General features: G+C 42.2%; 1 protein-coding gene across 7 annotated transcripts in view; it reads right to left on the bottom strand.

The window, feature by feature from the left end:
* Positions 1 to 14,678, bottom strand: part of CUNH1orf21 (chromosome unknown C1orf21 homolog) — a 193,773-nt gene that overhangs the window by 77,526 nt on the left and 101,569 nt on the right. For 6 of the 7 annotated variants that reach the window (XM_040738970.1, XM_040738968.1, XM_040738972.1 and 3 more), the window contains 2 exons: positions 4,333 to 4,427; positions 602 to 652 (listed from right to left, as the gene is read on the bottom strand). In XM_040738970.1, coding sequence (XP_040594904.1) covers positions 602 to 652; positions 4,333 to 4,427 — 146 coding nt within the window. The remainder of the gene's footprint in view (positions 1 to 601; positions 653 to 4,332; positions 4,428 to 14,678) is intronic. The other variant, XM_005071277.4, reaches the window with a different exon arrangement.

The raw sequence follows: 14,678 nt of genomic DNA, 5'->3' as shown, positions 1-14,678 counted from the left end.
TGTGGGTGTGCGCACATGGGTACAGTTTCCCGAGGCAGCCAGAAGAGGGTGTGGGGTTCTTTGGAGCTGTATCTACAGCTGGTTGTGAGCTGCCTGACACTGTTGCTGGAGTCAAGCTCAGGGTCCTCTTCAAGAGCAGTAGTAAACTCTCTTAACCAACCATTGGGCCATCTCTCGAGCACCACAGAGAGGTGTTTTAAATCATCCTTCACCAATAAGGATGAGACAGAAGTCAAAAGCTTGTGTTGTGTATCGTGTGAGAGAAAAGCATCTTTTCATTTATACAAAGATATCTTGAAAGAGTGAATAAAAATAAATGCACCATATGTAAACCTAGGGAGTGTGCACCCTAAACGAGCAAGGTAAACAAATTGCATGAAATGATTTAATAGCCCTTGGGGGAGGATGTCCTCAGAATGGTAAGTGCTAATTAAGGCACTCAGACAATGTTTTATTAAACAGTGAGGAGGGCTTCCAACTCTACATAGGATGTTTGTCAAGACACTATCAGAGGCGAAGGGCTTGATACTGCCAAGTCTAGAGTAATACATGTCTAAACTATTTACGTGCAAATTGTGAACTTCCATAGCATAAGACTTACTGATCGCCATGTTTCCGTTCTGACTTCTAGTCCTTCCCACATGGGCTCTACCTACCCAAGACAATGAGAAAATGTCATGATCATACTTAAGACTCTGAAGTAGTCAAAACTAGAAACTTGTTATTTTATCCCATTTGAATAAATGAATTTCAATCAATATTTAAGTAATAAAAATCTACCTTGAACACAGAATTAATTCTTTCTCATCTTCCCCTAAGTAACACAACTCCATTAACAAAAGTAAAATAACAATAGCCCATAATGGCATGTTCTTCACCAGGAACTGTGATAATATTACATACTTTGTACAACTTATCACCAAAGTGAATTCCACAATTGTGCCCATTTTGCAAATCAGTTAACTAAACTCCTGTGTACTGCTAATCTGGAACACATCCATCATAGCTTTCTGAAATATCTAAATTTTTGCATATACATGGATATTTGTGGGAAAAAGCAGAGCTTTGCTGTTTTGGGTTTATTAAAAAATATTAAAAGGCATCACAGTACATATATCAATGCTGAAATTGGCATGGTTTTCCCCATAACAGTTCCAAATTCTTCTTTTTAATTGTTGCTTAGTGTGATGTAACAACTGTTTTCTTCCTGACAGGAGGATAACTCTTCGCTCAGTTTTTTCTTTTTCCAATATAAACCGAAAACTATTGGTGAATGTCTTGTGCAAGCTTCCTCATGCCCCTAGGCAGCTGCCTACTGGATACAAGCTGTGGAAGTGTTGGGTCATGGATAAATGTGTTTAAACATTCACAGACACCAACCACTACACTGTCCTCTGAGGGAGGTGTTTACTATTGGTATGTGAACACGTATTTTCCTACAATCATGCCAAAGCCTGATATCATCAAACCTCAAGTTTTTTGCCAATCTAATGGGTGAAAAAAATGGGATCACATTTTAATTTGTATTTCCCTAATTATAGTAAGTTGTACTAGGTGACAACATGCCAACTGGTAATTAAGGCCATTGAGTCAAAATAGGGGCATGTAAAATGTATATGCACACCAAACATGTTATTTTATTTTAAAATACCAAGATGCACATTTCTTTTCCCATCCTTTGTCACAAGAACATGGCTTTTCCTCCTTCACTGACCGTGTCCTCAAAGCACAGCTGTGAATGCTATTTGGTTTCTTAAGTGAAGTGAGAAAGTAAAGGCCTTGTAAGAGGCTGGATGCAGAATTCAATTAAACAGCAAGCTTTTAATAACCTGCTTTCATCAAGACTTTTCAAAGCCTTCCATTTAAATTTCACTGTAACAGCTCTCTCCACGGTGGTGTTTCACTGGCTTGCATATTATTTAACTAAATTACATAATTACAATGACATTCAACCAGCACAAACCAGTTTGAGAACCAGCACACCTCTGGCTCTTGGAAACACAAAATCAAATGAACAAAAGCACAAGTGATTTTAGAGATCAGCCCACCAGAAACCCAGGCAAGCGTACCTTGGGGGCCCAGCTCCCTTCAGAGACACAAAGGAAATCGTTGTCTCTGAGAGAGTGTGCACAGGGCAAGAGATGGAGAACAGCTTTATGTATGATGACCTGATATGGTTTACTGTGAACTACTTGGTCCATTCATTTATCTATCTTTTTAACAGATTACCCCTTTCTTACTTACAGGTATAATTTATGTATCTCAGGTATGAGTCTTTTCACTGTTTATTATCATAAATGTTTTCTACAAGGTTCTTATGTATTAACTATGTCTTTTCCTTATCTACTACCTATGTCTTGCAACTATTCCAATTTACTAACAAAGTATTTGACTTCGTTAGAAAAAAGAAAATTCTCTCTTCAGCTTTTGTTATCTTTGTCTTCTTTAAGAAAGGTTCTCTCTGCAAAAAATTAAATATGTGAAAAGCAAAGTGGAATATATGTAGATATAGAGCAATGACAGACATCAGAATACATTTCTGTGTGAATTTAGAGGATATCAATGTTGCATGGAGAGGACTCATAAGCCACGGAAACTGACCAAAAGGCTCAAGAGCGCAGAGCAGCTACAGGGTAGCTCATACTGCGGAGACTAGACATTGACTTATAAACTGACACACATAGCATACTAACAGATACCTGAAAATCACTTTTTTTTTTGTTTTTACGAGACAGGTTTTCTCTGTATTATTTTGGAGGCTGTCCGTCCAGCCTAGCCTGGAACTCACAGAGATCCGCCTGCCTCTGCCTCCCGAGTGCTGGGATTAAAGGCGTGTGCCACCACCGCCCGGCGAAAATCACTTTTAACTTTGGAAAGCAGCCTGCTCATTTGAGTACCAGAGACATCTACCTCCCATGCAAATGTTGCACACTGGAAAACTGCCATCAGCAGTGTAGACCCGGAGCATCTGCCCAAATAAAGGAGTGGGGGTTGGCATACATATCACACCAATCAGCCAGAATGACCAGAAGTCTCTCTCTTCAAGGGTCTGTTTGGTCTGCACAGGTCACTAGCACCAATTCTCACCACAGAGTTGACTAGGAATGTATCAGAAGAGCCAACAGATTGCAAGGATGACAGGGGTGGGGGTGGGGGAGTATTGTGCTGACCTCAGCAGGATGAGCAGTGAGAGCAACTCAGTCTCCAGCTTCCTCAGGGTCCCAAGAGACAAGCACACCAAGCAGATGTACAGACCGGGAAGCCAAGGCCAGGCTGCTCCAGGCAGGTGTCCCTCCACTGAACAGTCCTTTATTCTCACTATGTAAGATGCAAAACCTTCACTTCCTGACAGTCTACTATTTAGGGCTGTCGTGTAGAAGAGAATGAAGGAAACAAACTTAAACAAACAAAACAAAGCCTGGAACACCCACTAGAGTCTGATGGAAAATGACAGCGGTGAGTAGTGGTTAATATTGTGTCAATCCCTGCGCTGCAGGAGAAGACACAAAAGTAACAACAAAATGTGTTATTAGAAAAAATGTCAGTGAAGCAAAAGTACTTAATGTTAAACAAAATTCTAAAAAATACACTTGTTCAATCCTATAAGCAAACAATCTAAATATAAAATATATGCAAGATACAAACAAAACCTATTTGGTACCAATGCAACTGAATAAACGTACATTCTTAACTATTTTAACCTATTAAAAACCAAGACAATAACTGCCTAAATGTGTAGAGTGTTTCATAACAGAGAAAGAAGCTCTCCAATTTCATATTATTACAATTCTCACATTCACTTAAACGTGCGATACCTTTAAAACCACAAATGTGAAGAACAGGCTCTTTGGATGGAGACCTATTTTAGAAGTACGAGGTTTCCTTTGAAAGGCAGCCTCCTCATTACACGTTTCAAATAATGAAATGCTACTATTCATCCTAACCTGGATACATGTTGGGGGGGCAGGGGTCCACCTCCTGTACATCTCAATCCTACGTCGGGCTTTTTTTTAAAACTCCCTCCAACTTGACTTTTAGAAACATTAATAATTTTGTTGTGTTTTCCCTGGAGCATTTCTTATCAGATTAAAAAGGGACCTATTCTGAGACAAACAGGATACAGGGTAATGGTGCAGCTTCCAGGCAAGCTAAGAATAGCTATAGCATTTTCAAGAAATCTTGTCCCAGGGTGTGAGCCTTGGCCCAATGTGTGATGCAGGTTTTCTGCCAATAGTCACCACAAGTCACTGTTCACAGGGAACTTCAGTTCTTACCAGGTTTTCTGCCAATAGTCACCACAAGTCACTGTTCACAGGGAACTACAGTTCTTACCAGGTTTTCTTGGTTCCTGGCTGCTATTTTCTGTTCCTCTTCTGCTCCATTTTTCATGTATTTGACCTCTTCCACGGGTTTGATCCTATACTCATCTGAATAACGAAAAAAAAGGGAAGGAATTTACCACAATGGCAGAAAAGTGTCAGTAAAGCCAAAGCCATACATTAGACCCTTTCCCCTGTAACCTGTCCATGCGGCTCATCTAGAACAATCTGGAACAATCACGCATGGGCATCTTGGGTCCTTCTGAAGAGGAGCTCTGCCCTGCCTGCACCGCAGGCTATACAGTGAGCAAACACTAGGTAAGAAGCAGGCTCTCTGACTCTGAAAGTCTCTGCAATCCAGACACATGGGACAGACCACACATCAGCCTCAGTGTCTTCATTTACCCAGGAGACTCTGTCCACAGTGCCTGTAGCAGCGATTTTCAGCTCTATGTTCACACCTTAGATTTTTCCCCTTTTGAGAAATACGGTACTGTTTATGACTACAGAGTTGTACTGGTAAACAAAACCAACTGGAAATTTTTTCTTTTTTAGGGTTCTTACATTAAACTCCAACAGTCACCTGTGTATCTACACTTTAACCCCTATGACGTTACATGCACAGAGGCAAAATATCAGCCAGCTCTAAATGGGTTGTTACTGCCCCAAGCTTGGATGGTACAGAAGGCTGTAGATGGAACCTAGACTTGTCAACAGTCAGGGACAGGAACATGGATCCCAATGTCAATTTCATCATGGGACAAAATCGGGAAAGAGTGCGGCCAAAGTCCTCCTCTAAGTCAGAGATTTAGTGGTGGCAGGAATGACATTTTCACTAGATGTCTGTCAACAGGAAATGACTTGGGTACATTAAGTTCAAAAACAGGTGCGATTTTCTTTACTCATCTTTGGTCCAACTTGTAGAGGGAGAAAAATCACAGAAATTATGGAAGTAGAAAATTTTACCAGCAAACTGCTTTGAAAATGGTTTGGCCTCACCTCTAAGAGCTAGCTGTCTATCATTAAGAAAGCTTGTGTTTCAAGCTAAGCTGTAACATGTTTTCCTATGGCCTATGATTGAGTACAATGAGTATATTCCTTAAAAATGTCTTATTCTAGTATTTATAATGCAACTTCCTAATGTAGTTGTAGTTTCCCAAGCTTATCTCTTGACACAATATTTATGAAAACTAGCTATAGTAACACCCAAGAAATTGTGCTTGGCAAATGTTTCTCCTCTCTTTATGAAGATAATCTATTTGCATATATGTGTATATCCAGACCTAATGCTTCTGACGAGGTCATTTGTGTGTTTTGTTTCCACTTGACAATTCAAAGTAGATACTGATTATATTAATTCTTCTTTATTTCTATGTTGTGTAATATTCCTTTACACTGTGTAAAGATGTATCATTTGTGGTTGGTTTAATAAAAAGCTAACTGGCCAAGAGTTAGGTGGGACTTCTGGACAGAGAGAACTCTAGGAAAAAGAAAGGCAGAGTTGCCAGTCAGACATGGAACATCCAGGATAGACATAATGGAGATCAGGTAATGGACAAGCACGTCAAAGAATGTAGATTTAAAAGAATGGGTTAATGTAAGTTATAACAGCTCATTAGAAACAAGCCTAAAGTTAGGCCAAGCTTTTATAATTAATACTAAGTCTCCATGTTGTTTTTAGTGAGTTAGCAGCCCAAACAAAAATCTGTCAACATTTCTATTGTATTTCTGTGCATGAGCATGGTATGTATGTTTGTTTTGGGTTCGCGTGTATACATGTGGAAGTCAGAGGCCAATGGCCTGTATCACTCTTGTTTTTTTTTTTTTTTTTTTTAGATCTGGTCTCTTGCAGACATGGCTTGATGATTCCTTTAGACGACCTGATCAGCAAGTCCCAGGGATAACCCTCCCTCCCTCCCTCCCTCCCTCCCTCCCTCCCTCCCTCCCTCCCTCCCTCCCTCCCTCTCCCCCCATCTCTCTCTGCTTCCTAGCAATGAGGCTACAGAGGGACACCCTCTCACCTGGCTTTTTACACCAGTACTGAGGATTTGAACTCAGGTCCTAATGCTTGTGTGGCAAGCACTTTACCAACTGAGCTATCTCCCCAGCCCCATTTCTACTTCTTTCTAAAGAAATTTGAGAGACGTGTGTATGATTGCAGTAATGAGCCTTTCAGGAATCCCAAGTCTAAAATTAACAAGTTAATAGATGGATTTGAATCTACAAGTACAAAGCAAAAGTCTTTTACACACTGACTCATGTGCATAATCCCAGTACACAGGAGACTGAAATGGGAAGGTCTTGAGTTTGAGGTCAGCCTAACTACAGTGTGAGTTTGAGGCCAGTCTAGGTTACCCAGAAAATACTATCTCAAAATAAAAAAAGCAAACAAGAGAATCTCATACTCTGATTTGCTATTCAGATGAAAAAAAGGAAGTTAATAATACCAACACATTTAATTAAGGATTGTTTACTCATAAGCTGCAAAAGCATTGCTAATTAAAAAAAGAACAGCTATAATTATGTACCTGGTATAATCACACAGAGATCAAAATACAGACAAAACATAAAAATTTAACAATGGGGGCATCCCAACTTTAGTTTGAGGCATTAACAGTTATAAATCACGGCACAATGACATAATTGCTACGGTTTAACTGAACACTTAGCTGAGTCTCCAATTATTAAATTTAACGTATCACAATCTGGTAGATTCTCTAATGTCCTACCTCGGACCCCCATATAATCACACCTCATTATAGAACATGAACAGAGACTTCCCATCATACATAATACACACACACACACACACACACACACACACACACACACACACACACACACATGTTCTGCACTTAAAAGCACAGGTCTGCACAGAAGTTACAGAAGAGCTGGTTTTCATTTCATTCCCTCCCTGAAAGCCCCTTTAACTCAACAGAGCTGAGCCAGGCCACAAAGAGCTCAGAAACCATCCGAGTAGGTCTTGGGAAGAAACAGTCTTGTGATGTTAGATGAGACATGAAGCATTTCCTCTCCTGTTCCTGGGCAGAAGGCTGGAGCTGAGCCAACAGTATAAGCAGGCAGAAAGCATGTTTGATGTCAAACAGCTTCTCCTTCAAACGCCTTCCTCCGCTCTGCCACTGCGGCCTGCTGTTTCCTACCCTCGTCCTGCCGCTGCGGCATCCCCACCAGGACACGTCTCCAAAGCCATTTCTCAAACTTTCTTTACTGCACAGTCAAAAGGTTATTTTTGTCAAAGAAGGATCTTTAATTGGTGCATTCAAAAGTATGCAGCACAAAGGGAGAAACTGAGGCTGGGTGTGTGCTAAGGATGGGAGTAGAGGAAGTCAACAGTACACCAGTCCTATTGATCTTTATCTTTTGTGGGCTCTACTGAGCCTCTTGAACCCGGGTCACTGCTTTTAATAAATTTGGAATTTTTTTTGTCAGATTCCCCGTACTCCTCTCCTTTCCTTCTTTGCTTCCTCCTTTCCATCTCCTGTCCCCTGTCCCCTGCATTTTGCACACACCTTATAAACAGTGGATCTGTGGACCCAGGCATTTTAACTCCCATATACAACGCTTATATCACCATGTTTTTAAACTTACCTCTCTTATCATCCTATTCTCTAAAGTTTAGCATCATGTTCCCCTTTTAGCAATAGCCATTTTAGCTAACTAGCTTTTTACCAATAGCTCAGTGTGTGACATTCGCTGGACTGACAGAAGTTTAACTGTAGAGGTATTACGTGTAAGGCAGTGAAGGTTTTGATCATGTCAGCTTATCTGAGGTCACTTCTAATCATTCCTCATCTGGAAAGCTCCCATCAATGTATGCTACATTCTGGGTTCTGTGATAAGCCATGCAGGGGAGATGGGGAAGCGGATGTAGAAGGTACCCTAGGAAAACAGCTGTTGAGGGGGGACCTGTCTCCTGCTTGGGCATATCCCTCAGTACACACAGACTGACAGCATCTCACTGCCAAGGTTCACCAGACGGACCCTAAATTTGGAATGACGTTATGCATGAAGTAGACTAGACTCTACTGGAGAACTCCACGAAATGCCCTCAAGCCCTGAGTCAGGCAATTCCTATCCATGACTTCTGTAACTGCACTTGTATAATGTCATCTCATCAGCCTTAAAGTGATAGTATATCGAATAATTTCTAGGACAGTTACACACAGTCTGCTCCTAAAAAAAAATCCCTATATAAGGTTTCTGCATATTCATAGAAAGATTCTTATTTTTCCAGTTTGTATTAAATGATCCTGATAAATACAACTACTTTCAAATGAAGCCACTTAAGTTTTAAAGATCTGAAGATCTCAGTTGTTCAAAATTTACAAGGAGAATTGTTTTCAGACAAACTTTGTGGAGACTGGACATGGAAGCCTACTAGAGAAAAGTACAGAGAGTGTTCATATTTATATCCGTCCCTGTTAAGATACCACAAAATCTAAGCATGTTAATGTCACCAAGATACAAATCCCTTGTGCTCTTTGTGTGTTTATCCAATAAGGAAACCTAATGCTTGTTTGTATTTAAACAAAAGGTAAGCAAAAATCAGATTAAAATTCCCCGTAGTGGTGATAATGTTCCTATTTCATGGGACATTGGCTTGTTGTATGGCAGAGTTTCAGATCTGGGTCTGCAATGGAATTTACATAATATGTGTACATGTTTTATATAAAATCTAAAATAAATACAAACACAGACATTCTTTTTTAGGCAAACTATAGAGCAGTGACAGACAAATATGAGAAGACACGGCTACCATGTCACACGTGTCCTTCTCTGCATATGAGACTGGTAACCCCACCACTCTCTGCAGGGCCAGAAACACACATTGTTTTTCTACCCCACCACTCTCTGCAGGGCCAGAAACACACATTGTTTTTCTACTCCACTTCAGCTGTTTCATCTGCAGTTGCTTTTTCCGCCAACCACACTCACAAATTTATAGGATGACTGATTAGTAGGAGAGGGCATGGTCATCCAAGGTGAACCCATGTTCTCCAAAGTTGATGACCCTACAGATCGTGTAGCATGCCATGAATGCTGCAAAGTGTCATCAGTCCTCTCAATAAACACTACCAGCCTCTACATCTGACTGCACAGCCTTGTCATTATTAGGTAAACCATCTGAAATGTCACTAGTACATCGTAGACCATTCGCTTCTATCAACTCTAAAACTATGGGCAGCATCCGGGACAACCCCTCTCCCACCCCTCTAACATGCTTACCTGATGTCTCCATCAATGAGTTTGTCAAACACTGTGCCTGTAAGGGTTCAAGCAACCTCTGCTCCAGTGGAACATATCATTCAGGGTCACTTGGTCCTTGCAACACAGCCGTGGTCACTCCTATTCACTTCAGGACAGTCTCTTTCTTTCTGGACCAGGCACTGCATTTTGAGTCAACACCATAAACTCTCCTTAACTACTGTGGCTGCCTGTCATTTGGGCAATGGTAGGAATGAGTGAGTATGCGTGTTTGCGCATGAGCACCTGTGTGTGCATGACTGTGAAGAACCACAGTCTAATGACTACGTCTGTCTGACTCAATTCCCTTCACCAGGTCCTGACTTAAGTGAACTTCTGGTAGAGGAAAGATCCTCAGGTAATCATGGCAGAACGCAGAGAAACGTTTGTATCATTTGTCTAGGTGTTAAATACCCAACATCCAGGGACTCAAGTAGAGGTCTGGCTTGCCTAGGGCAGATGGACTAGTGAGATCTGTGGAACAGACTGAGCAGGGTGAGGAGGTAACCCTGGGAACCAGACCAATCTACATGAAACCTGAGTTTCAGGGCTAATGGGAGGAAAATAGTCAGATGCAAGGAAGAGCAGGAAGCCCTAAGTAGGCTGGTCTAGAGGGAAAGCTGCAGGGCACACAAGAGAAGAGAGGGTTTTGAAGTAATTCAAAAGAGGAATAATGGGAGCAGTCAAGGGCAGAAATTTATGGAGGAATAAGTTTCAATGTGTGATTCATGAATGAGATGACTTTTCAGGTCTTAGTAAAAGTTTAAATAGCCTTCCAATGATGACGGGTGTTCCTTTAATATGCCTCTGGACTGATGCTGGCTTCCACGAGCCTGGCTTTACCTGCGTTATAGAACTATTAACAAGACTTCAGCAGCAGCGAAGTCATTATTAGAAAGAATGGGAAGAAAATGGATAGAGTCATTTTCAGCTGAAGTAGTTCCCTGATACAAGCAGTGTGAACGGGCTTTTAAAATGGGAAAACACATCTGAACTATACTTCATGGAAAATTTATATAATGTCTTTACTTCTGAAAAATATTCCCTGCTTGCCTTCATCCAAAAGTTTTGGAAATGAGCAGCGGGAATGCTGGCAGTGTGAGGGAGGCCTGTGGGCTCTTCTCTCCTTTCCTTTGGTAAGTCTGTATGTACCTCTTCTCACAAGGGCCGCATGCTCAGAAAACCAAAGATCTTCTGCAGTTGTCCCGTTCTCCTTCAAGATGCCATATGGGTGGCCCTGGCTTTGGTTGACTTACCACATTTTTATCATCTCAGTACCCTGATCACTTCTCTATCCTTTGACTATGTCTACCACCTCATCTTTTCTCGACTGTTCCCCACAGTCTGCAGAGGTCAAGCCAGCCAGCACTGACCCCCTTCACACAAGTGTCACTGTGTCTACATACCCTGTACCTTGCCATGGGGCACTTTCTCCTGCTGTAAGACCGTGGAGCACAGGACACATTTTGCAGAGCACCTTAAGGACTCCTGATGCTGTTATGGTGGGGATGGAGGGAGGGCAGATGAGAGAGCACACTGGAGACTCCCAATGGGAAGTTGCCTGGGTGCTTGCTGAGCCTCCACAGAAAGCTACGCTTTCAGCACACACCCCCTCTCGGGGCTTTCAGCACACACCCCTCCTCTCGGGGCATAGGGTCACTGCTACCTGAGGATGCAGTGAAGGCATCCTAAGTGGAGAGACTGGGAACACGGGCCAAAGCTGAGGGCAGATGGTGAGGAAATAGAGGAACTCAGAAGGCCCTGAGGGACGAGAAAGAGTGGGCGAACCAGAGACTGTGGCAGAAGTCCAGAAATGACTGTTATGGGGAGGCAGGTGAGACCAGCAACTTGCCTCTTTGGGAGCACTGGCCCTCAGGCAAGGAATGCACTCCAACTAAACCAATGCTGCATGCCTGAAACTCCCCTTTCATGCTCAGGCTGAATGTAAGGAAGTGTAACCGAATTCTGTAGGTTCTTAGACCAGAAGGGACGAGTCTCTACCTCGTGCCTGTGCAATGCGGAGCCCCCGTCACTCTGTAAGCACATGATCATCACCTCCAGTTCTGCTTTTCATGTCTCAGCCATAATCAAATGTAAAAACAAGGCACAGACGTTAACGTATGAGAGTCCCGACCATACTGACCCCTCAGCCCAGCTGGATACACTGAGGGCCCGAGTTTCTTGGTTTTCCCACAGTGTGAAGACTGGTGGGGGGGGCGAGGGGTGGAGGTGGGGAGCTTCTGTTGGTACAAGCCTCTACCACTCTCCCATCCTCATGGAGAGAGCCACGGATAGGAGTGCTATGGTGACGTCCACGCACAAGCACTCTTCACAGAAGCCCCACACCCAGTCTTGAGTTCCCCATCTCCACCGGCAACTTTAGTGCAGACCCCGTCAGTCACCACTCACCAGGACAATGGAGTAGCGCTACGCCACTCATCTGCTCTCACTCTCCCACAGACACACACTTTTCTTTGGGGGCACACTACCACGGCACGGCCCTTGGCTGGCCTCCACTAATAGAGAGACACTGAGACAGACCCTAAGAGCTGAGATTAAAAGTGGACTATATCATGCCTCACTCTCATTTTCTACAATCAACTCCCTGCATGACAGCCAGGATGGTGCCTTTAAAAAACTTCTTTATAAATTTTTTTTATTAACATACAATGCTTGCAAACCTTTACGGGGTGTTTCCCTGTACATGCAAATTGTGCAAAGACCCAATCAGGGTTATTAGATCATTTTAAACACCATTTATCTGTGGTAAAAACATTCAAATATCCCTTCTTCAACTTGTCTGAAACACAAACATTATTATTAACTATAGACACCCTGCTGTGTATCAGAGTATCAGATTTTCTTCCATCTGACTGTGACACTGCACTCACTGAGCCATCCCTTCCCACCCTAGGTAATTCTTTAAGCTTAGAAACAAAGTCAGACTTCATCCAACGTGAACCCTCTCCTTACCATTGCCACTTCATTACAAGAGAGTCCTGCATCTTTGCCTCAGCTACTGGGCCTGGCTGCCTCTCCTTGTTTATCACTCAAGCTTCCCTCCTGGAATCCACCAGGCAGTCCTCAGACATCTGGCCTAGACTGCCTCTTCTGCAGACACCCTTTCTCAATGGCTCCTGGCTTGCTTCCTTCAGGTGTGTGCAAAGGCCAACTCCTTGACTTTTCCTGGACAATGAATCTGAACAAGCCACCCTGTCACCTGCTGAGCTCTTCTTTCTCTATGTGGCCTCGTCCCTGTCTGACCACATTATAGATCTGTCTTTGCAGCTATTGCCTGGTTCATCTCCTAGGGTGCAGGCAAAACAGACAGCCATTGTCTAATTACATCTTTTATCTGCTAGTAAAAGCCAGGCTTCCTTTTAATAATATTTGCACAGTTAGTATTTCTTAAATGGGTAATTGTGATTTTTTTCAGAGTTCCATTAGAATGGAAAGCACATTGTTTTCTCTCTTAAACACTGGCGACCTAACAACTGCATCAGGGAAGGCACAAGGAGGAAAGGTCTCTCCAGATATGAGTACTGTGAAGTAAAGACATTTCTTGAGTGAAGGGAGGTAATCAAAACTAAAAGACTAACGGAAAAATACTGCCATACAGATGACATAATAAATGCAAAGTTGCTTGGGTACATTAAAACTAACCTCTCATATTCATACATATAATTTGAGAATTTCTTCTGTGGTTGCATATCAAGATCAGCAGTGACATTTACATAGCAAAGCTTGGGAATCCACAGCTGGAAGGGAATTCAAATGTAATTTAGTTCATTTTTAATGTGGTTTTCAAAATGGAAATGCAACATGGTCTGGATAAAGATATGGGCCTATGTGGCATTGCTTGCAGCTTGAGGAAATTGTTCAGGCTGGTAGATGTGCTTTTTATAGTTTGTAGAAATGTTATTTCTACTCTGCCCTTACTTTTACCTTCAACTCTTCTTTAACTTTTATATTTTACTATGTGTGTATGCATGTGTACCACCTGAGTGCAGTGCCCAAGGAGGCCAGAAGAGGGCACTGGCTCCACTGGAACTGGACTCAGGCATTGTAAGCCATTTAATGTGGGTGTAGGGAATGAAGATGCAAGGGCAGCTGTACTCTTAACCACTGATTTAATCTCTCTAGCACTTCTTTATTTCTTAATAGTCATATACATAGGCTTGTGAAAACATTTTAAATGAAAATTGAAACACTCATATACACTGTAACTTCAAATATGGGTCATGAGTAAAGAGCAAGTAGGCTGCCAACATTATGTTTGTCCTTCATAGTCTCCATCCCTCCACAGGGGCCATTCCCTTATTTATGGCCCTTCTAGTTAAAATTTTATTATGAAAAACCTTTAAAACTTTCAAAGATAAATTCTATTCATGTTTAAATAGTAATTGCTAGTTATGTGTTAGCAGAACATAGATATACATACTACTATTGTGACATTAATTATCTGGTGCACACAGTTTTTATTTGGTTCAAAATGTTCAAGAGCCAGGCAGAGCCAAACATGGGGATGAGTCTCTAGCAATCAACCTCTAAACACAGATACTTTTGGTCTTCCTTGGACTGAAGTTGCCTGGAGTCCAACAGCCAGAGTTGCTCAGGAGGAGGTTACAATAAGAGTTGCTCAGGAGGAGGTTACAATAAGAGGGCATGTCTTCAGAGTCCTCATGTCACTGTCATCTGAGGAGTCACAGTATGTCAGCACGAGGAATGGGAGCCAGAGTACGTAGCTATCTATCCCTGACCACTCAGCAGACTAGGGCCAAGAAAGCCTCACAGACACTGTGCTTCATACATCAGTGTCTGATAAATCAAAATTCTTGTAAAGCAACAGACGGGTGATCCAAGACTTTGGTCTTCCATTGAACTGGAAGCTTCTAGAACACAGACACTGTTTCTGGACGTTTTCCTAACCCCTCTGCAGGCCTAGCAGCATAACTTCCCTGGGGCTTCTTCTTCCCACAGCACCACTTGTTCATTGACTGAGGTTTAGGAATCAAAAACAGGGGTGTTTCTGACCAAATGCTGTAAGATATGACCTGTGTGAGCCTTCAGAAATCACCTTGCTTCTCCCAACCT

Source organism: Mesocricetus auratus, unplaced genomic scaffold, assembly GCF_017639785.1.
Source record: "Mesocricetus auratus isolate SY011 unplaced genomic scaffold, BCM_Maur_2.0 Super-Scaffold_100676, whole genome shotgun sequence".
Classification (NCBI taxonomy): Eukaryota; Metazoa; Chordata; class Mammalia; order Rodentia; family Cricetidae; genus Mesocricetus; species Mesocricetus auratus.
Note: the sequence above shows the minus strand (reverse complement) of the source record. Positions and strands in the feature narration are given on the sequence as shown.